The sequence below is a fragment of the Trichomycterus rosablanca genome, chromosome 27 (genome assembly GCF_030014385.1).
Source record: "Trichomycterus rosablanca isolate fTriRos1 chromosome 27, fTriRos1.hap1, whole genome shotgun sequence".
NCBI lineage: Eukaryota > Metazoa > Chordata > Actinopteri > Siluriformes > Trichomycteridae > Trichomycterus > Trichomycterus rosablanca.
Window position 1 is genome coordinate 2,996,231 of NC_086014.1, and position 24,667 is coordinate 3,020,897.

The window sequence follows — 24,667 nt, forward strand, 5'->3', positions numbered from 1 at the left end:
CATTCTTACAGAGATTAAGTAAGAGGCCGACACGAAGTTTGTCTGCATTACAAATGGTTTATTTTCTTTTAAACTTTATGCTTGAACTTCAGACGTCACTATGTACAGAAAGTAGCAGTGTAATTCTGTATTATTAAGCACCATCGAGATGATTTATCCTTTCAATAAATTTTCATTTGCCTTAACTAATAAATACTTTTTGTTATAGAACACAAAAATACATTCAGTTTAAATTGCAGAACAGGGGGAATTTGAAGAACCTGATGGTAGAAATATGTTATTGCAAGTAACTTAAGAAACATTTTGTAACATTCATTAATGGTACACCTCCCAAGGGACAAATTACATACAGTACTGCAGTTTTTAACAAACTGAGGTTAGTCACAAAGAAAAAGTGATTATTTCTGTACATTTGTACTTATCTGTGCAATTATTTTCAACACTTTTTTCTCTTTAGAAAGTAGTAACAAACATTCGTTAGCTGTAATATGAAAATCCACATCCTATTGTGCTCATGAATTTTACAGTTCAGTCCAAAACATGGTACATCATCATCTGGATTGCTAATGTGGTTTAATAAAATGCTTTCTTTTCACTTCCTCCTATTTTTCTCCTATTTTCTTTGAACTGAAATGTCTTTCTCTCCACACAATGACCCACTTAATACAAAGTGAAGTTCAGGAATGCAGCAGCTTGTAGGAAGAAGCACTTTGGAGTGTATTTGTCTTCAGCTGAGAAGTGTGCACTATAACTGATGGCACATTAGCAATTTGGAACTGAACCATGAGGATTTAGGCTAAACTCCTTTGCCTGGGCTTGATCCGTGGATAGAGCTGCAAGAAAACACAGATTTTAGCATAATAATAATAAAATCTACACATACACTTAAGGTCAACTGTTTACAAACACTTGTAAAAAAAACTATTGATTTTTGCAACTGTTCTTTCCTGTCAATACACTAATTGGACACCATAAATGTAAAATAAAAGGTTTATCATTATAAGAAAAATCTGCAAAGTTAAATATTTGAACACATCAAATTAAATTATTACTTTGGTTTTACAACAGTATTTAACTTATTGAACACACTCTTAATTACTATGTAAAATGTAAAAATCTAAGGAGCTCTGAACTCAACATTATTCATACAAATTATAGTACAAATGTTAGCTTTACATCAATTTGCATTAACAAAAGTCCAACAATGTGAAAACCCAACACCACTGTATGTACTTTCAAGCATAGTTATAAGGTGGTAGTGTTATACTTTGTTTTGATGACAAAAAACTGGTGCAAAGATGACCACAAAATCCTTGAATTTTGGACACAATTTGGTGTTTCAACAGAACAATGAAACTAGTTTCAAAATGGTTAAATCTGGCTGAAACTAGGGTGTGGAGTGGCCATCCTTAAATGTTTCTGTTTTTTGGCAGAAGTGTGTCAATGGCTGTAAAAAGGCAGCTAACCAAGGTGAAAAAAGCTTGTAGACATATAATCACAATCCAGTCATGAAAAGTCATTACATGTGTCTCTTACAAATGTATGTAATATGTTAACCTTAACTGTTCACACACACACACACACACACACACACACACACACATACCCCAAGCAGGTTGCGAGGGATGTAGCCCTCGTCGTCCCCACATTGCGCCCACCACCATTCAGTCTCTTCTTCATCGTCACGTCTCAGCACTGTAACGCAGTCGCCTTCGACAACCAACAGCTCGTCAGCTGTTTGAGCTTCATAATTCCACAGAGCGTACACAACACCCCGATTCATCACCCCCATCTTCTCCTGCACACCTACACACATGTACACAAACGAAGGTCAGATACACTATATGTCCAAAAGTATGTGGATCCCTTTTAAAAATTCAGTTATTAGAAGTTCTGTCCTCTGGCAACAGGTACCCTGTCCAGGGTGTGTCCTCGCTTCACACCCACTCAGCACAACCTCAACCAGCATAAAGTGATTAGTGAAAATAAATAAACTATGTTAACTCTGCTCACCATAGAGAAACTGTGAGCACTGAGCGTATCCCTCTTCCAGTTCCTCACACTTCTCCGCCGCAGTCTGCATGTCACTGTAGGTGGTGGCGAACACAGCCGCACCCGATTCGACCAGGAACTTACAAACCTGCACATTATTACACGAAGCAGCACAGTGCAGGGGTGTCCTAGAGAACAGAAAATATAAGAGCTGTGATATACAGGTGGTGGACAACAGATAAAAAGCAGCTTGACTTTCATTTAAAATTACAATTACAAACAGTACTGTTGAAGTGAGCCTATTAGACAGTTTTATTAATAACAGTATGCATTAGCTATAAAAGTGCGCTGACAATTCCCACTCTAATAAATAGGATTTCAGGCAACCAACAGAGGTCCAAATATGTCCCTTCACAGAACTTGCATATTTGAATCTGTGATCCCATTTTTAGTGGTTGTTTCCATTCCCAAGTGACCTGAACTGTACCCTAGTACCAACGCTAAATTTGTTTACATTTCTTGACCAGAGACCAGTGCACGATGCCCTGTGTTACAGAATGCTTTTAAATCTGTGATCCCACATTTAGTGGTTGTTAAAAATGCACCATTGTTAAATATGGTTACCCTTCTTGACCAGGGGTCGAGTGTACCGAAGTGAGCTGTATGGGTGGGGTGAGAAAAAGTGCAGACCGTTGACTGGTCAGACAGGATCATTGGAATAAAACAATACAAGTGCCAAATAAAGAAACTGGAACTGGAATAAAGAAACCTCATATTTACAAAATTGAGTCCCCTGAGCATTATAAAACGTGTATATAATCTAATTTATGTTTAGAGGATTATACGAAGAAAACAATGAGAAACTAATTGTAAACTGCTAATTGGACAGAACAGTGCTAGAATTTCTGGTCCTTACAGATCACCTCCTGAGTAAGTGTATAGCTCAAACAGTTCACTCATGTTCTAGTTTCTTCTGTTTTCTCTTACCATCCATCACTGTCAGCAGCATTAACGTTTACTCCAAACTGAACCAGAAACTTTACAATTTCTGTATGTCCTGCACACACTGCATTGTGAAGCGCTGTAATGCCCTCATCATTGGGTAAACTGGGGTCTTCAACCTGCTCACGCAAACACACGCGACCACACACACACATAATTTTTTTTGCACAATATGTGAAGTTTTGACTGAAGAAAATTAACTGCAAGGTAATTAATAATAATAATAATCAATCACCTCATAAATGATCCTTTGTACCAGGTCATATTCCCCCTCCAGGGAAGCATCCAGTAGCAGTGCCAGTGGATTAAAACGTACTCGCATACCATGGCTGATTCTATCTGACCCCGTCTTCCTCAGGTTCGTCCTCTTCCCCTACAAAGCAAGTACAAAACGTTTGACATTTCAGAATGTATTTTTTTTATTCAAGAAGCAGTTTAAAAACAAAACAAACACTGAACCATAAAGTCACTTCTTCCGACCATAAAGTAAAGCCAGTTAATCTTAATTTCATAATCGTATCTAAAGTACGTACCGCTGGTAGCATGACCTGCCCCATGACCTCTGGTGCTTTAATGCTTCTGTCCTCAGCCACATCCTGTCCTCCTTGTTTACTTGCACTGGGGTAGGGGGGTGGTGGGTAAGGTGGGTACTCCTCTGGGACTGATCTTCCTTTCTCCTGCTCATCATCCACTGGTTCATCTCCTCTGCTCGCCTCTTGGATAGAACCGTGCGGTTGAAGAGAAGGCGGGCTCAGATCTTCTTCCTCTACCTTTCGTTCAACATCTGGTCCTTTCGAAGTGTCATCTGAAAGTGTCCCTGCGTCATCAGTTACCCCTGTGGTGGCCTCAGGCATCTCCATGGCTGCTAGGGTGGTCTTCTGATACAGGAGCTTCTGAATGTTGGGTCCTCCAGGCCCCTCGGGCTCAGTGATGGAGCTGCGCTTCTTAAGCGGGCGTGGCGCGTGATGTAGGCGTCGGCGTAGCACTTCCAGGTCTGCATCGCTCTGCAGGCGATGCGGGTGTGATAGAAATGGTAGCAGCTTGGTGGGGCTTAGTGGGCGAGGTGGCCGATCAGGGTCAGTGATCTCAGTTGGTGCGTTGCTGGTACCTTGGTCTACCAGGTCAGCCTCAGCAAAGCTGGTTTTCTCACTGTGGCTGCTGTCCTGGGTGTGTGAGTGCTGTCCCCCACTGGATGGGATGACTGGCTTTCCGTATACTGCGAAAGGATTGTTGGAAAAATCAGGTGCCAGGAAAACTCACTGAAAATATGCTTCAGTACGTACCCCATTAGACTGGGAAAAGAGATAAGGCACATGCTGACATATATTCATGTTTTACCATTGCCACCCAGCTCTATATTTCTTTATTTAGTTTACATAAATGCCCCCCACCCCAACATAAGCCGTGTAAGTCAGACTTACCCCGAGGTTGTGAGCGTGTAAGTGTGCTCTGGCCCTGGTAGCCCTTTGCTAGGGAGCTGTGCTGTGTGTACATGGAGTAGATGGAGCTTGCTGCTAGAGTCTGTGGCTTCTGGATAGTGGATCCTTTGCTGGTTGAGCCCTCCACAGTAAATGGTCGTACAGTGGCAGCGGGCATCGGTGCTTTCTGGATGTGGGTAGTGAGCTGGTACGTGGGTCTGGCTTTGCCTGGGAAGGTGCCAGTGTTGAAGCCAGTCTTAGAAAAACCAGACTGGACTGGTTTGGGTTTGCTGGGGATGGGAGGAGGCGCTTTACCAACACCCTGAGAAAAAAGAACAGATAAGATTCAAATGTGTCAAGAATGACAAATGAGCTAAAATGGACATGGACTGCTGCTGGTACACAGTTACACATGAACAGACAGTGGGTGTAGTCAACTGGTCAATCATCACAGGTAAAAACATAGTGGGTGTGGTCAATTAATTAACAACTATGTCGGAATAGTGCTAGAAGTCTACTGGTCATCAATCAGACTTCAGCATAATCCAGTTTAATTGTTGACCAATAGTCATACTTACTAACAGGTTACATTTGATTACTGACCAATAGACCCTCGATAACCCACTATAGAGTTGATTTAGTTGGTTGGTCACATTTAAGCACAGAGTGAAAGTGGCCTATTGGTTAACGATCAAACTGGATTATAATTGTGGCCTATTGGTTGATCATATTTAAGCAGGGACTGGACTAGCCTTTTTGAAATCTTGCTTTTTTGTGCAAGTAGCCTGGCATTTATTTAAGTACATACCTGGCTTTCACTTAAAAGGTCCTCATTGCTCTGATTCTTCCGTAACGGAAGTGGTGGAGGCTTCAAATCTGCTTCAATATCTATCCCAAAATAAACCATCATTAATATTTATTAACCTCATGGACAGTTTGCATGCACAATGTATAAAACAGACCTGACTGTTAAAACTATATTTACTGTAGCAAATGTTCTGCTAAAGTTCAGCTACTGTTTATGCATAGTTACATAATATTTCATATATATAAACACCTTCAAACATTTTATATTCATAAACACAACAGTTGTACAGCTTGCTCAGAAAGCGTACTCTTATATGTACGTCTGTTGGCACAGAAAAATACCTTTTTCTGTTGATCCATGATTGCTCATGCGAGGCAGAGTGGAGGCGTAACCTCTCGGAGACCCGCCCAGAGAGCCGTTATCAACACTACTGCTCCAGTCCGAAACCTTGGAGAGCTTACCTGTGTGGGAGGGGAAAGGATGCAAACTGGTTCTTAATGGTGAGAGGCGCTTGTGTGAGGTATAAAATTACAGATATATAACACAAATATTTTAAGCAGTCACACTTTTAATTGTGTGTGTGTGTTTACCACTAGATTTGGCAAGTGGCCTTGGCAGTGTGGCAGTACCATCCGGGTAGGCTGGCTTTACCAGGACATCCTGCTTAGGAGGTAGTGGAGGAGGGGGGGACTGAATATAGGGACCAACAGCAGCTATTCTAGACGGAGCAGAGGAGGGATGTGTGCTCTGTCCATCTAGAGGCTGCTAGAGGGATGAGACAAAAATCAACTTTTCACTTCTACTCACTCCAGTAAAATATTTATATATAAAATGTTTATATAATATACTTGTATAAATTCAATTCAATTCTATTTTAGAACATGCCGATCTCAAACACACAGGTAGGTTTTCCTTTTGCTGAAGAGCAGCTTTCTTTTTCCAAAGTCTCGCTCGCAGTTCAGCCAGTCGCCGCTCCATACTGGCTGCTTCCTGGCTACGTTTACTCAGACATTCCTTCTGCTGCTGGAGCTTAGCACTCTGCTCCTGGTTTAGCTTGTTCCTTAGCTGCAGAAGAACATAAAGAGCAATGGTTCTCAGTCTTGACACAGAACATCCAGCCAATTTTTTTGTACTGTTACTTCTTTACATAATTAGCTAAATGATGCCCGTTCTGGACACTGCTGCTATTCAGGTGATACAAATGTAATCATCTGCGCAGATGTCAGACACCTGAAGTTCTTTGTAGAGTCGCTCGAGCTCGTTGGCTTCGTCCAATTTGCCACTGCGTAACATCTCCAGCTGCCTGCTGAGCTCCTCCACCCGGGACACGGCCCTTACCAGCTCCCTCTGTTTCTGCTGGAACAAACCATTCATCTGCTCAATCTCTTCCACTGCACACAAAGAGAGCAGGAAAGATGGACAAGTTTTAATGCCAGTTAAACTTTTAAACTTTCTCTTCAGAAGGTGCACTGCAGTGATCACTCACTTAACGTATAATTACTATTTTTAACTTTTGGCCCTGCCTGCGAGGCATGGCCCTGAGCTGCAGCTCTTAAAGACCATTGGCTTAGCATGGCCCTGATTCTGGGCGTATAGCAGGTCTAACAGAAAACGTACAGATACAGTAAATGCAAGATCTGAAATATCCAAGAATAACAAGTTCTGACCCAGTTTGTTGTTGTTAATCCGTTTTTGTTCCACTTGCCCCTTGAGGGCACGTACACGTCTCAGTTTGGCCTCCTGGTTTTCAGCGTTCTCGCGCAACATACGTAGTTTGTCCTGCTCGCGTTGCTGCTGTTCCTGGAGCCTCAGTAACCAAAGGCGTTGCTCCTGTTGACACAGTAACCTTAAGCTGAGGTTGTTTACACACACACGTTACATGAGTAATACAGCAATTAATCATTCAGCTATTTAAAGAATTAAAATTAAACAAGGCAGTTGACTGCTTAAATGTTCTGTGGTCTAGGTGTTGCATGTTCGACTCAACACACCAGCCCATAACTACCCAAAGGTGTAGATCAACCAGCAGTTAACTACACTAACATGTTTTTTTTTTTCTTTGGTAGTTTAGAGCACCTTGGAGGCCAGTAGCTGCTGCTGGGCATTAATCTGCTGCTGCTGGCGAGATGCCATCTCCTGTAGCTCTGTAAGACTGATGTCCATGGGAGGTGGAGCCAGCTGAAAAAAAACAACAGGTATTTAAGAATCATTATGCTGTGATGCTCTGTCATAATTATTACTTCTTCAAGTTGCCAAGCTATATATGGACACCAGACCCTAAGCTTGTTGGACATCCCACTCCAAACCAAAGTTTATGTAAGGCAGGGATAAAAACAAACTCAAATTTGCTGGAATTTCAGGTAAACATTGTCTACCAACAGGTTATTCAATACAAGTCCAATCCAGTGCTCACTTTCGGTGGAGCATTTGTGGCTATGGAAAAAAAAATATCACTACCAATTCTTATTCCTTTCAAGTAATCAAGAATTCAAATACTCACAGCCATCCCCAATCCTGACTGAGACTGTCTTGCTATTTACTCAAGCAGCCTCCTCCCAATTAGAGCAAGTGTATGAGTATATAAGTGTACATGATAAAGGTATTGTGTGTTAAACATTGTGCTATAATTTAACACTCACCCCGTTGTCGAGATGTCTGTCTGTGGTCATCGTATTCCTCAATAGGGATAGCTCTGGAACTCTGGGACTCCCTACAAACACACACAGAAATAAAAGGAGGTAAAAGTCTGCATAACACGAATAATTAATCACAATTAATGAGAAACTTGGTCCCATCGAGGTTCGGATCATTACTCTGCATGGGGTGCATCATTTAACTTAAACCATAATTAGTATCAGTGAACAAAATGTAATTTGTTTTCCTGAGCTACACCACAGTTAAAGTTAGCACCAGCCTGGCACTAAAGAGTGAAAAGGGTTTTTCTGGCTTAGCACATTTATTCTGGACCAAAGACCACAAGACCCAGAGTTAAAGAGATTTGGGTATGCACTAAAGCAGTTTTTAAGCTTTGGTGTGGTCCCAAGCTCTTCTAAGTGGTCTGTGACTGCAGTAATATAGAAAATGATTTCTGCTTTGTTACTGTACACCTTTAAGAAAAGCAAATGATTCGTACAACATACCAAGCTATCTGCCCATCTGTCTATTGGCGAACAACAGAGCCTGGCACAAGAAGGTGGTATTTGCTGGCGCACACACACACTCACAATCTCTTAGTGAAGGCAGTGAGGTGTTGACCCAAAAAGTATGAGGACACATTTGTGTGTGTGTGTGTGTGTACTTTATCCCACTGTGCCAGGCTACAAAATTAGAAATGGAACTGGTGCTGGTTGTGCAGTATATTTTGGGAGCTGGAGGCCTATGAGTCTCTGTGAGTCCATGATCGTGTGTGTGTGAAGTTTGCTAGATGCTACTAGAACATCGACTGGAGCCTGGTTCTATGGTCAGATGAGGGGAAAAAAAGATTATGTTTATTAACAAACACTCATGACAGGGTTGTGGAGTAAAAAGCTGAAAGATCAAAGATTGCAAAGATTTTTGCAATTGAGGATTAAGGGCCTTGCTTAAGGGCCTAGCTGTGGCAATTTGGCTGTGTAGGGGTTTGACGCAACAATCTTCAGACTATCTGTCCAGAAAACTAACCACTGAGATACTACTGCTCCGTTAATGATCCATGTGAATGAACTAGATGTTACCTGTTTCATGGCTGGGTGCTTGATCATGGCGGAGGACGAATCGAACATCACTTTTTTGTTGTCCCCAGCGCTGCAAAACCTCAACTATTCTCTCACCAGGACCAATCACACGCTCTGCACGGCAGATGCCAGGTTTATAAAAGATTTAAAAACAGAAAATAATTAGATAACAAAAGATACCCTGAACAAGTCAGAGAGCCAGAGCAAGACAATGGCTTTCCATTAAGCTTTTGCTTCATGCATGAAAAGCTTTAATGTCTCCTCTTATACCAGCAGATATTCAGAGCAAATGTACATACATAAACACCAATCAGCCAAAAGAAATCAGCCACCCAGCAGACTCGGTGGCCAATTCTGTCCGCTGCAGGTACTGCCAATTGTGCTGAAATACCTAACCTTAATAATGATGAGGGGTGTCAATATTATTGTGGCCATACAAGATATGTGACTTTGCCACTATAGCACCCTAACTTTAACTTAAAAAAATTTTAATAAAAAGACATCTGCTCTTACCTGATCCCCTCCAGGTCTCAGCAAGGTAGCAGTCAGTCTCTCCAGGTTCCTTACAAACCTCTACTATGTCCCGACACAGAGTCTCAGGGGTTAAAGGTACCTCTGTAAAGTGCTTATCGCTGTTACTGAGGTACACAGTCAAAAACATCTGCACACAAAAGACAAACACACAAAAGAGAACTTTTTCTATTATCTAATAGATCATCTAATAGATCATCACAAGCACAGGTTTAACTGTAAGTGGCTAAATCTTAGGTAAAATCTAGGTTCTGGAATTGGCGTAATTAAGAGATACAGTGTTAGGACCTTAAACAGGCAGTTTATGTCTGAAAAGCCTTCTGTTGTGGCTGAATTAAAGCAACCCTGCTAAACTTCTGCACCAGGTATGGATGAAGAGCATTCTCCCTTCAATAAATAAAATCATCATATTTAAAATGCATTGTGTGTTTACTTGGGTTATCTTTAATACATTTAAATGTTTCAGATCATTAAACTACTTTGAATACTAAGCAAATATTTGTTTCAACTCACTGCATATTAACATTTTAAAATGCCTTTTAAACAAGAGGTGAGAAAAAAAAGTGTAAATACAAAACTGCAGAAACCCAACACAACCTGTGCATCAATAATTTAACCTGATGATATTTAAGCATCTGCCAGGCAGGGTTAAAAACCAACAAGCTGGGGAGTGTTTTTCTTTCACTTTTATTGTATTTCAATAAATAAATGGCTCTTACTCTAAGCTCGTTAAGCTGATGGAAAATCGAAGCTGAATTAAGTTGGCTGGTTTCTGTCAGTCTGCTTAATGTATGACCATCTGAGCTGATGGAACTGACCATATGGTCAATGGACAGATTGCATACACAGTGTCACATGACAGGGGTTCACCTTTGTGTTCTGCTGACCTCAGAGAATAAGATTATGGCACTAATCTTTATTAAGCACAGTGGAGAATCTTATTTGCTGGTTAATATGGTCTCCCAGTTTGACAAGTATCCAAAAGCATTCTAAAGACCAATCTGACCTGCTGATGATATTTACCTGCTAAGGCCACTTGTTAACCCAGGCTGTTTTTTTATTTACTTTAGCAGGGCCAGTTTCCTGACCTAAAGCCTTAAGGAAGGCAATGAAGAGAGGATCTAAAAGCTTGGAGGATCAGATGAGAATATAGATTGAGTGCTCTCAGATTTTAGTCTAGATCTTATCATTCATTATAGAGTATTTTAATTACTTTCAGTTAATGGTTTCTCTAATAAGAAAATCAATCACAACGGCATTAAAAAAAAAAAAAGTGCCAATAATACTGGAGCTGACACATAGAATAGTGAGAATATACTTGTGGAAAGTAAATACAGTCCATTACCAATTAGAATTCATGTTTTTCAGTCAGTGGGGAATCCACTGCTAGGCAGTGACTAGAACACTGGTTACCATGGAAGGCAGGTTACCATGGTTTTTGTTGCCACAGAGACGCCGCCCAGCACTTGATTGGTGCTGTGCAGAGTTCTGACTCTGCCGTCTAAAAGCACGTATGTGTAACGTTTTACATCTTCCATGTCTCACCAGCAAACTGAATGCAACCACAATATTGGCGTTTTTGCAATCATGGCATTTTAAATAAATGTTTATGATAGAAGGAAGGGTCAGGAATTGAGTTACATAGAGCTAATGACATTTAATACATTTGCTGCATAATGACCTTCCATTCATGTGTCAAGTCAATGATTTAGGGTTAAGTCTTACAAAACCGACAAAAAAATTACCCCACGCTGACTGGAAAAGACAAGCTGGCTGACTTCCCCAGGAAGCTACTGACAATGCTTATACATCTTGGGACAATGGACAAATTTAAACAATAGCCAGTTATTTCCTGAATATTAATGAGCTGGGAAATCCCAAAAAGTTTTATCTGACTAAAACCCTTTTAAAGGCTGAGTGGTGGTACATTGTTATTTAGAAATTATTTTATGTAACTATTTCATTTACTTTTTATTTCATTTTCATGTTTTCATGGTTTATCACTGGTTTGGATTGCAGTGGGTCTAGTCTCTGAGAAATTACTGGGCGCAGTGCAGTAACCCCAGACAGGACACAATTTACCTAGGGGTCTTGACCATCTCTCAAAACCTAGTAACACCCCAACCCCATTCAAACATAGTTAATCGTGTTTGTATGTAGACGCCTGACTAACTGATAGCACAGCTGGGGATTAGAACTTGATTCCAGCATGGTGCAGCGTTATCCAAGCTCTATTTCATAATAGTTTACATTACATATGACTTATATTTTGTTCATATTTGGAAATCAAAACTCAAGACATTATGTTTACATGTGGTATGTTTACATGTGCGCTGAAAGTTTATAAAATAAAAGCAAAATTGGCTAAGTAATTGTTTCCCCCTTACCATATATCTGTTTTAAAATAGCTCAGGTGTCTGCAATAGGGCTCTTATGTAATCATTTTGACATGCCTAATAGTAATGCCGCTACAGTTTTATGTGGCATCACATACTGTCCTCTTAAGAAATGTCTTGCATGCTTTACGTTTTTATGGAAATACAGTGCCAACCATCTGTTTTGACCTTTGGCTGTAATGCAATGCATTTTCTGCTCTGATCCCACTATGAGCACAATGATTTTCTATAATTAGCCTGTATAGACATGCAGGAACTTGTGCAACAACAATCTCTCAATCTGGACTGGGAATTAAGTCCATGTACAACGTCCCAGTGGGTTCAAGACATTCAGAATTGTTTTAACGGGTTAACAAATGGTTTAAATCAGACCCAATCTGTAGTGCCAGGGCTGACAGAGTTAATATTACCAGTGATACTATTTAACAGAGCCATTGTCTGAAAATCTCCGAAGAAAACGATACTCCCAGAGGGTAGCCAATTGAACCCAGGTCCTCAAACCCAAGTTACTGTATGTGTTATGGGTTATTTCATGAAGATTGACCTACTAAGTCAATTAATATAGATGAGGAACATCTCCCTTGCCACACTCCTGTTCCTACACCACACAAAATCCACCCAATATCTGGTCTGCCATACTTCTGCCATAAAAGTTGAGAAGATTTTACATGTGGAGCAATGATGGTAAAAGTGGAGGAACTTTGTAAGTCAAGAAATAAAATGATTACACAACACTTAAATAAAAACTTTTGGAGCCATAGAAAACACATTCACCAATTCTGTCAAGACAACATGTTCAATACTTTACAAGTGAAAGGAAATCACAAATTGTTCCTGGATATTTGCGCCACAGATGTTTTGCAACACAGTCTAACTATTTGTAAGAAACGTAATAGAGAAGACAGCAGTCACTCAAAAACAGTTCAAAAACCTAAAAGCAACAACAACAAAAAAAACACAGAACAATAAGCAATGAACTGCACTGCAATCATTTTAAATTCTACACCTCACACATACAACAAAACAAACCTAAACATACCTCACAGCAATACCAATACCTCATTGGTTTTTTAATGAGAGAGAGAGAAAATCATATATATACACACACACACACACACACACACACACACACACACACACACACACACACACACACACACACACACACACACACACACTTACATACATACATGTGTGTGTGTATATATATATATGATTTTCTCTCTCTCTCATTAAAAAACCAATGAGGTATTGGTATTGCTGTGAGGTATGTTTAGGTTTGTTTTGTTGTATGTGTGAGGTGTAGAATTTAAAATGATTGCAGTGCAGTTCATTATATATATATATCTCACTCACCGGCATCATATTGTCTGTAATTCTGGTGATAACAGTGAGCCTCCTTTAATTCCTAATGCACGCTCTATTGTGCTTTTTGCAGCACCCGCACCTGTGCGCCGGTATATATCCCGGTGTTGTTGATCTTTACGGTGTATTCAGCGGATCGCTCTTTTAAAACCTGTTGCGGTGTTCATTAATAAACACAAACTGCATCACCTACATTCAGCTAAACATACCGACAAGCGCTAATTACCCAACACTGTTTCATTACAGCACCGAGTCTATCCTCACGCTTCACCCACCTCTCTGTACTGACATGTAGGTAACTCTCTCTCTCTCTCTCTCTCTCTCTCTCTCTCTCAGGGTTGCCAGATTGCTTCAATGTACAGCATTAACATTAAAAAAAAACGTACAAATCATTTAAAACAGACATGTCCAAAGTCCGGCCCGCGGGACAATCACGGCCCGAGGTTGGATGTTATACGGCCTGTCTTCTGTCTTAAATTGCATTATTTGTGGCCCGCCAGCACAGTCAAACAGACAATAATAAAGTATATTAATCCAAGGTGTAATTCCCCTTTTTACCACATGGTGGAAGCAATACTGTGTAAGTCATTCAGATGCCAAGCGGCAAACCCGTGAATGAGACTTACTCATATATGACGTCATAAAAGCGACACAGGCTGTACCAACAACGATTAACGGGGACAAAATTTAACGTGACGTGTTGTACTAAAACAATGACCTAAGCATTGGCGTGGTGGGGAGAACTTATGCTTAGTAATAACTTAGAGAAACTCAGAGTTCCTGCGTCGTTCTTTTAGTACATAAAGTCACGTTAAGCTTTATTTTTGTGAATGTCTTTTATTTTACAGAGTTTCAGAGTATTTTACAAAGTTCAGTTAGAAATTTAAATGGCTTGTTCTGTGTTCTGATTTGTTCATCTGAATGCTTACATTTGGTTGTTTGCTGTGTGAAAATACAATTAATAAATAACTATTAAATATTAATTGTTTATTGTTTTAAATAATGTCATCAGGGACTGTTGGCCCTCGGGCCCTTTCACATGATCAAATCTGACCCTCCTAGAAAAAAGCTTGGACACCACTAATATACCTGGTATCTAGATACCTAAACTGACACAAAAATGTTCAGAATAACAGAATAACGGTATCAGTAAATACCGTCTCATTAATACTCACAAAAGCTTTTTCGATTAAACGGGCACAAACTTTCTCCGACACACTCCAAAAATCTCTATATCTATCTATCAAGCGATCTGTTTGCTTGGTTCTTTCTTTTTCTCTTTCACATCTGGTTAGATTGTGAAACAGACGCATGTGCAGAACCCCCCTAGGAACTAATACCCTCATCCCAGCCTTTTCTTTCTATCACTCATTCATCACCCCCCTCAGAGCCTCTCATACCTGCCACTTTTACTTTTTCATCTGTTTTCACCTGCACCCGCTTCTTTCTTCTTTGTTCCGTTTCACCTGCATGTGATTATCTGTCTCTGTCACTTTTCCTCTCATATTCCATTTCAGCTCTCTGTACGTGTCTTTTCATCCCCATCACTTACCTTCTCTTTGTACTCTTCAACGTTTACTTTACTAAGGCGACTCTGAATAGTCCTCACCGTTTTTTTAAGAATGCATAGAAGCCCAGTTTCAAAATAATAGTACAGCAAATATTAAGCTCATGGTTTTGAAGTGTGTTTTTAGGAATTTGTTTCAATGAGGTTAAAGTATCTATAAGGTCAAATATTGATGCTAGACAAAAAGGTTTAGCCCATAAATTATGTTCTAATATCTTCCTAGAAGTGTTCAGTAGCGTTGAGGTCAGGGCTTTATGCAAGCCAAAGTTCCTTTGGTACCGCCACATTATCTTTTGGGTTCATGTCAGGACCTCAACATTTTTAGCTATTTAAATGTAATTTTACTTTTGTATTTCCGTGTAATGTTTTTTATGCTGCATAAGCCAATCAATTTGACAGGCCCTAATAATAACAAATAATAATAATAATAATAATAATAATAATAAATAACTGTGACTCCTGCTGTCTGGTTAAGCTACCCACCACTGGTTGGTAAGGAAAGGAAAATTGCTGGCTAAGCAATAGAGTTTTAGATAGTGCACCTTTTCATTGGAAAGAGGTGTTATGTTTTATGTACAGTGGTATAAATGCCCTCTTTCTGATTGCCTCTTTTGTTTCAGACTTGTCTTGCTAAATGATTTCATATCATTAAACAAACAGGATATTACACAAAGGAGTAAAACACAGCACATTTTTAAACAAATTTATTCAAGAATCTAGGTTATCCTACACATATCACTCTTGTAAACAAAGTAACTGCCACCTTTACCTGGTCGGCCAGATGGAAACTTACACATAAAGAGCTCCTCACAGCCAGTTTGAACTCAGAGCCCTCGGCTGGTGTGCAGCACTGACTCTACCAGTGGCCTGTTCACCAGATTTTGATCAACCAAATCAGCTATTTAATTTAGCAGCCCTGTTAAATATGAATCATACTCATTTTAAGCCATCTAAGTCAGGCAGTCACTTAATAGCATATGTTTTTGACCCTGCAGGTGTGAAGCTGCATGTGGTCATCTGAGGTTGTCTGAAATAAGGATAACTATGTTTTTCACTAAGGAAAATATAGTTGCAGAAATCATCTGAAATTGAAATAAGTTAGGTGTCCTTCACAAGTGTCTGTAGACTATTGACTTCAAGTTGTAATCAGCCAGTTTCTATCAGCACTTGGAGGTCTACAGTAGTTGGTGAGTGAATGCAGTATTACTTTGTGTCTTTGTTCATCCTCTTCTCTTTTTTCTTTCTTTCTATCTCAGGCGGATATGGTGATGAAGTACAGCTCTTTATATAGCCATGCAGAGACTGATGAGAGTCATTACTGCTGTGTGTGTGTGTGCGGTCACATTCATTATAAGTGAGAGTCCTTGTGAGCAGAGATCATTAGGCACTAACGTTCATTTCATCAGCACTAATGGAACTATCAGGTTGAATCAGATAGAGAGATCAGACTGGTGAAAGTGAACAAGAGGCTGAGAGTCACTGAGTTACGTGACAGGTTATTTAAAGTTAATTAGGTACTGTGACTTATATTAGGTACGCAAGCAGTGCACACAGTGCCCACATGACAAGCAGTCACTGGTCCTTTTTAGAACGCCTATTATTAATTGTCACATAAATGCCATAACTGTCGCATTAAATGACTTGTGATCATTAAACAATAAATAAGATTGTTTTCCCTAATCTAGGTTATATTATGTATGCATGAACATGCATGATATGCATGACTTCCATGACAAGGTTAAAGATAAATATGATTTTCCTTCTTACAAAGCTTTAAAATTAAGCCTAACTGGTTTAATCTATATTTGCCTACCAGTTTCGCAAGGTTGGTACGCAAGTTGGCAAGTTTGTTTCTTTAGAAAAAATAGTTTTACATAATGTTTTACAGTGTAAAAGCTTTAAAATGTTTTCTTTTGTAACCTGAAACCATTCAATGAAAGATCAATAAAAGAGAAAATATGAGTCTTAATCAGAACAGTGAGTCTTTTTAATGAATACACTCACCATACCCTAAAGGCACGACTGCTTAAAATTCCCACATGACATCATTCAACCACAGATTGAAATAATCTCATCACAATTAGCTTGTCTGATCCAGGATTTATGACATTTTTAAATAGAGTGCGTCAGCGAGGGTCCCTGAGTCAGAGATTCCAATCATTTCCACATTACACAAAGTGTCTGTCTTTTTCCAAATATTAATAATATTTCACAAATTAAGGTTGAAAGTGTATGTACACTTGTCAGGGAGTTTATATCATGGTGGTCTTGGAATTTTAGGTGTTTCTACAATTGTTCTTTTTACTTACTAAAGAATTGGAAACACATTTTTTTACCTTTTATAAATGTATTTTGGCTATCCTAAATTCATGACTGTCTGCTTGATCGAACAATATAACATCACACCTAATAGTTTGTGTCCAGAGATCTGTCCAGAGCTTCAGGACCTGGACAACTCTCCATTAGTGCAGGAAAAATAAATTCCACTCATTATTTACAAAGTGTATTATTATGATTGAAAGTATGATTATGAGTTAGATCTGAGGAGTATTTCTGTTATGCAACAGAACAATGATCAAAATAAAAATGTCATTTATATTCTAATGGCTAAGAAGAAATTTATTTATTTTAAAAGCCAAATTCTATTCTTATACTTAATAGAGATGCACAGGTGAAACCTAAAAGAAGCAGTTTAAACTGTTTCAATAAATTGGTCCTTGGTCAGGTTCATGATGTACTGAGGATACACGTTTTACGTCCAGCGTTTTTGTAACTGATGCTGTGTGTGCCGGCTATTGTCTTTCAGCTGTTTTGTGTTCAGCTTTCTGACTGTGTGTGTGCTCACACCAAGACAATGCTGGAATGTCAGGAACGCAACTTGTACTTCCTGTGTTTTCATGTAGTCGCTAGGTACCACTTCCTGTTCTAAGGGGTCGAAAACACTGGACTCAGAGGTCCCAGAATATCACACAGACACTGTGTATCTTAGGCTGTCGGTCAGTCAGTGACTAACAGCTGTTTTTTCCGTTGTGTCCTTGTTTTCCAAAAGATCCATCATCTTCCAAAAATGACAAAAAAACCTTTTCTAGGAAAAACCTGCAAATGTGTCTGCATGTTTTCTGATTTCTGACTTTGTTGTCATCATTTTAATAACAACATTACAGTAATTTGCTGTATTATAATATTACAGTAAGGTGGTTTACAAACCCAATTTTCAAAAAACATTAGAAAAATTTTAAATAAAAACAACAGTAAATATTTTTGACCTATGTTCAATTAAAACAGTACAAAGATAAGAGACTTTAATATTTGAAATACGTCACCTTTTTTTAAATATATATGCTTATTCCAAATTTAATGTGACATGTTAATAAAAAGCTGACAATGAACAATTCAACAATCTATAATCAAACTCTAAGAATGTATCTATGAACGAATTTAATTTCTGTAGGCCACCAGTAATTGTACAGTCTGCTTGCTTTTGTGATTTGCCTCTGTTTTAAGGTTCCCTTTTTCCTAAAAGGTTGCGGTTATTTGTGCTTTCTTGTGACAGGGATAGTTGTGCAACATACGGATGCAGATTATACGATTTAGCAATTTCCAAAGCTGACCAAAATAAATGGATTGCATCAGTGATCATGGTTCGCTTGTCATGGAGACTGTTGAAAAGCATTTTTGTTGGTGTGTACTGTGTGTTCATTTCAGCTTCATGTCTTATAGCAATACCCACTGCTAGCAGATGTATGAAATCAATTCTATTAAAAAAGTAAACACTTCACTCCTCCGACGCACTAAACACATTTTGTATTAACTGTGATATTAGTTGCACTTCAGGACTTCTTGTTCAACCGCATTGCTTAAATTTCTTATGGGTTTTTTTGACTGAATGAGCACAAATTCCCAAATGAGCTCCTTCATGTTTATACACAGTGCTTGCACACACACACAAATTACACCGCTATCTCTACACGCACATAATAATCACATAGACACTGGTATAGAAGCACATAACCGGAGACACACTCACTTCAACACACACCACTATAGAAAGTTGGGCATACCAGAAATAACAAGACAGAGATAAAGAGAGGTGAGAGATGACAGAAGACGTGAATTACAGCTTAATGTTTTGTTCTGACAGGAAGCAGTGCTGACAGATCACTTTCAAACTCACAAAACAAAGAAGAAGAAAGAAGAAAAAAATTACATTTTTACATTTTCATTCAGGCGTTTAGGTACATTTCTGTTTCACACCTTTAATTTACATTTAATTTAAAGAGCAACACAATGATTAACATGTGACTTTTAATGTATAATAACTTATTATTATGACTTATTTAAACTATTTGAATCTGATCCGGGATTTCAAGATCTTGACATAGTGTTGTTAAGATTTCTTGATTACACATTTTGAACCTTTTTAACCTTCGAGCACTCTATGGCAACCCAAACCACCCAAATAAAAGTCTCCTGCTGACGAGACTGCAGTTTCTCAACACCATTACAAAAAAAAAATGCATCCGCATTTTTTACATCCGCTCATGTGGGCGCAGGGTGTTGAAGAACTCATTCTGAGTGTGTTCCAGCCTCCTTTACTTATGTTCTAAGTAAAATGGAGGGAAGAACAGGAGGAACATGGAAGAGCTGCTCCAGCACTTTTCACTTCTGTAAAACCACCAAGAGGAAACAAAACCGCAGTTTTTTCTTAACTTTGTCACATAGCTTAGTGAGTTTAGTCATGTAAACTGGGGAATACCAATCATGCAACCAGACAGGATTTGCAGAAACATGCAAACAGCCAGCAAAGTTTTATTTACCAGCGGCAAACTTGGGATTCTGAATGATATAGAAGTTTATGAGATGTGACGTGTAGTAAAAAGTACCAAATGTTTATACTGAAAAGTTGACACCTTCCTAAAAAAATCATTCATTTTTTAAAATAATAATCATAAAATAAGGTCTTCTTATTTTGTCTTGGGGTGGTTACTGCTATTATAGCTTTTTTTCTTATTTTATTTTCATTTTTTTTACCACTGTTTTATTCTGGTCATTGTTATGGTGAGTATGGTTACTTAGAGTTAAGATCAAATATCTATTCATTATCCCACTAAACTTGCTCAAACACAGACCCTACAACAAAGTGTTTCCAATAAAAATCAAAGGAACTTGCTTGCTTTGAAGTCATGAGCTGTGTGTAGAAGGTTTTTATTGTGTGGGTAGTAAGAGCTACATATTTCACAAAAACCATTGTTGGTGTGGTGACATTGCACGCATTGTGCATTTGTATACACTCCCATCTCTTACTCCAGCTGACTTAATCATAATCATTAGAGCATTACCAAACAGACGTCCGGACTAGTGACAGATGGAAAAATGCCCATGTATTACAACGTATTAAAATGCCAAACAGGACCACAGAACCTTTGTTTGGCTGTTTGTTTGACAACAACATTCATGCATTTAGGTGGTCATTTATCTGAATTTGTAAGAAAAAAGTAAAAACGGTTACTCAAATAAAGTTTTTGTTCTGTTTTGTGACCCACAGATCTTTTAATGCTGTTGTCATGTTGAAAAAATAAGCAATTTATATGCTTGCTTTGTTAAATGTTATTCATGAGGAAACATTCCCCGCAGCCCATCTAGTGATAATGTGTCCCCCAGTTGCCAAATTACTTTTTTTTACTTTAGGCTATAAGACGTGGTACTCTTGTGTTGTAGGACATCTGACACTGGAGGCAGTGGCACATTTAGAGGACATCCCCAACAAACTCTCTTGGCACAGTCGTTTTTAATTCATTCCATTAAAATAAAGCTAAACTGGTGTAGATGTGGTGACATCATTGCTGAAAAATCTAAATAGTGGTTCTATTTCCATGCATAGAACATTTACATTTTCAGCATTTAGCAGACGCTTTTATCCAAAGCGACTTACACAATGAGCGGAACACAATGAGCAATTGAGGGTTAAGGGCCTTGCTCAGGGACCCAACAGTGGCAACTTGGTGGTGGCGGGGCTTGAACCGGCAACCTTCTGTTTACTAGTCCAGTACCTTAACCACTGAGCTATCACTGGCCCAAGCAAGAAGCAACTGTTTATTCATTAGAAAATGTTCTGGTGGCTCATGGATCAGCATTTTACTGAAATTTATTTTGTTATATTGTTTGTTTTTGTTTATTTGTCACCTTTGAGTGTTTTATGAAGTTGAATGCTAATTAGCTACTAAATTATGATTACAGTAACTTTGAGACATTTTTTGTTAGACTACATCTCAAAGGAAATATACTTCCTCTACAAACTAGCATTAAGGACACACCCTTTTCCCAGATTTTCCCAGAACACAAAGTGCATGTGTGAAGTTATATTACAGTGATAGTGTGAGTTAGTGTGTTAATGTGTGTAATGTCTGTCTCTGAACAACACACACACACACACACACACACACACACACACACACACACACACTGTATTGTCTGCATGGTAGACATCACAAACACACTGTCTGGCTTTACCAGAGCACACTTTACACAACCGCCCACGCCCGGGTCAAGGTCCTGAACAGTCCACCCGTTCGTTTTAGCTCAACAACTCTGTGAGCTTACCCCCTTTATTGTCCATACCTGGTTTTCACATTTGCCATTTAAATCATTTTAACAAATATTTATTCTTTTTATATTATTAAATTTGTATCTGCTGGCAGCTCAGTTTGTTTATTTGTAGCTGGTGCCGCTAAACGTGGCAAAAGTTAAATTCAGTGAAACAGAACTATTCTTCCACGACAGTGTGTTTATTCTTGGTCTTGGTGGTTCTATGATGAATTATCTTGCTTTCTGCCTGATATTGTTCACAGTCTCATTTGAACTTGTTCTTCTCCCAGTCTTATGTATGTATGGGTATATATCTGGGTTGGCCTGGGTCTTGATCTAATCCTGAAGTCAATCTGTATGGGTCTGATCTTGGTGTTGTTTGGTAAGAGTTGTTGTTTTGTCTTATTTTTGACTACAACATTGGTCCACAGTAAAGTGACAGTGTATGGGTCTTTGAATATACAGTTTAAGTGTGTCTGTCTGTCTGAGTGAGACTGAGTCAGTGAGTTCAGGGTCATGTGACTTACACCCTGAGAATCTCATCTAGTTCTAAAGTTTACTGATTAATCAGTTGGGCGACACACACACACACACACAAACTCACACTTGTCCTCCAGGCCTGGATTTTTTTTTATTTTATCATGGTACAAGATTTAGACAGATAGGGTAACGCTAGGCTGCTAGATTTGGCAAAGCATGGTGTTTGGATTTACCAACCAAATGTGATTTTATTGTAAAGGTGGAAAACAGGCATGAGATATTGTTCAACACACACATCAGCAGGTTCATCCATTCATCCAACACACACACACACACACACACACACACACACACACACATAAAGAAGTTAGTAATGCACATTATTTTAAAACAGACAAGTCTTACATTCACACACTGCTAGTGTTGAGATTGGGCTATACTGCTTCACTTCAATTCACCTGACTGCATGTCTTTGGACTTTTTGGAGAAAACCAGAGCACCCACACTGATACAGGAAGAATATGCAAAACAAAAACTTTGATCACTGGCCAGGGATTCTAACCCTGATCCTTCTTCTTGTGCCATTGTGCCAGTTTTCTACCTTTACTGTAGATGGAAATTAGTGTTGGCAGTGCAGTATAAAAGTCACCTTGGATGACAGTGGCTGCTAAATGATTGTGTGTGTGTGTGTGTGTGTGTGTGTCTGTGTGTCTGTGTGTTGTGGCTGAGTGACCGGGTCAGGGGACACAGAGCCAGCTAGAGCTCAGGTGTGAGTGTGTATAGTATGTGTAGAGGACTGAGCTGCAGGGTGAGCCAGAGGTCAGTAAGAGGAACTCACACTCACACCAATCCACCAAACCACAGCATGGTACATTACAGTACACACACACACACACACACACACACACACACACACACACACACACACACTTATGGTAATGTGGGCTGTGTTAATGGGTCATTTCTAATAGCTTAGAGACTTTTGAGACAACATGAGACGGTGATATGGATAATTTTAGGTATTTTTGAAATATTGGTGTAGATAAAAACAAACGCCTTTCTGATTGTTGTATATGTGTGACAGTAACTAATTGTAGTTCAACAAAACATGTCACAAAGTGTAATTAGATGTACTTAGACTCACGCACAGATGACCTTACATTCTTCTTAATTATTTTCTAATAACTAATAATTTATCACTTAAAACCAAGCAAATTGTCCAGGTACTATGCATCAGCACACTGCTTCTGGTATAATGTTTTTACTATTCTGTCATGAAGAATGAGATAAACTGCCCAAACCCACCAAGAAAACATCCTTGTATTTTAAATCTGTGGTGTCGTTAAACCATCATGCCATCAGTACACCCCCATCACACACACACACACACACCTGCCCTTTACATTGGGCAGTTAATAGTGTACATGACTCACCCTAGTCAGCAATTTATCTTACACATACAGTACACTCTCTGTACAGTATAGGTTTCACCACCTGACCTCTCACTATGTACATGCCCACCCTGCTACCATGGCAGCAAACACACACATACACACTCCCACCCAAATGCACACACACACACTATTGCAGATTTCTGAGGATTTGGTAAAATGTAGCATTGTGACACAACAAATTTGAAGTTCCTTCTGCTTTTGATGTTCTTTATTTTTCTTTCTCATAAAAATCCTAAATGCAGTGTCACATACAATGCTTTGAAAACTAATTTACTCCCAAACATGTTATATTTTATTTTCCTAGGTTGCAAATATCAAATATAGGAAGGTAAGGTCTTTATTGTTGTGTCAAATTAATAGAAAGTAGTGTGCTTTATAAAGTATTTACAGTTTATTTACATACTGTATATTGAGTTCACTGTGGTCCTGGGAACATTAAATTCCTTAGATTTTGTTTTATATCCACAGTTCCCTGGACTTCATGGGAAAATTCCAAAAGGTGAACTCTAACTGAATTCTAGGCACATCTAGAGGATAATAAAAGTAAACAGGATACACCTGACATTCCCATAGCAAAGTGTCTGGAGATTTTTGAAAATAAGATAATAAATCAGATTTTACAGATGTGTTTTATTTTTAATCAGATTTTGTTATTGTTTAACAAGAAAATGGTAACTGGAAAATTTACATATAAACTGCATTAAGAGTATTAAGAATATTACACATCTTATATGTTCTTCAGCAGTTTTAGGTCCATTGTTTAACAGGATAATTCCTTCTTGCTGTGTGTACTTTAGTCAAACGACCTTCACAGTAACAGGGTACATTCAGTACAGACTTACCCATACACCTGCTAATTGGGAATGGATTTACCAAACACAGAGTAACAATTTAATTATGTCTTCTATTGCTTAAATAACTAATGGTTTTCTGGGATTAATCCAATTATAATTAAATTATAATGGCTAACAGTGACAGCCCTACTGGCAATGCACCTTTGAGGGGACCTACTGGGGGGTTGGTATACTATAAACACTGCCTATGAAGTTGGTGTGCAGGCAGAAAAAGCTAACCATGTAAAGACACACACACACACACACACACACACACACACACATAGAGGATGTGTTCGTCTAAAGATGAAACATCACATTTTCTTTGTTGTAGCTTTGTGTTTATGTAACCTAAATCCTGTTATGGCTAATCAACTTCCTTTTCTTAATACTTTTACTGTTTCACACATGGAAGTAAAATGAAAATATGATGTTGCTTTAAACCCAGACACAGTGTCCATAAAGAGACGTTTTTTCTTTCTCAGGAAATAAACCAAACAGAGTCAAAAGACATGGTTCTCAC

At 38.8% G+C, this 24,667-nt stretch overlaps 1 protein-coding gene across 1 annotated transcript; it reads right to left on the reverse strand.

Annotated features, from left to right (window-relative positions):
• Window positions 1-47: 47 nt before the first annotated feature.
• tp53bp2b (tumor protein p53 binding protein, 2b) lies at window positions 48-13,251 on the reverse strand. Its single transcript, XM_062989416.1, has 18 exons — window positions 13,217-13,251; window positions 9,447-9,594; window positions 8,934-9,047; window positions 7,860-7,930; window positions 7,297-7,398; window positions 6,888-7,050; window positions 6,451-6,611; window positions 6,121-6,285; window positions 5,811-5,985; window positions 5,562-5,681; window positions 5,221-5,300; window positions 4,416-4,734; window positions 3,528-4,210; window positions 3,230-3,367; window positions 2,980-3,113; window positions 2,014-2,180; window positions 1,607-1,806; window positions 48-833 (listed from the first exon to the last, which is right to left on the reverse strand). Exons 1-18 carry the CDS (start codon window positions 13,223-13,225, stop codon window positions 792-794), a joined length of 2,991 nt encoding a protein of 996 aa, XP_062845486.1. The 5' UTR covers window positions 13,226-13,251; the 3' UTR covers window positions 48-791.
• Between the last annotated feature and the right edge of the window lie 11,416 nt (window positions 13,252-24,667).

Bases quoted from the DNA above. Each gene is read 5' to 3' on its own strand.
- tp53bp2b (XM_062989416.1), bottom strand. The intron at 7,931-8,933 runs GTAACATCTAGT...GTGTGTTTGTAG, and splicing joins AGCACCCAGCCATGAAACAG to GGAGTCCCAGAGTTCCAGAG. The intron at 6,612-6,887 runs GTCAGAACTTGT...CTTTGTGTGCAG, and splicing joins GATTAACAACAACAAACTGG to TGGAAGAGATTGAGCAGATG.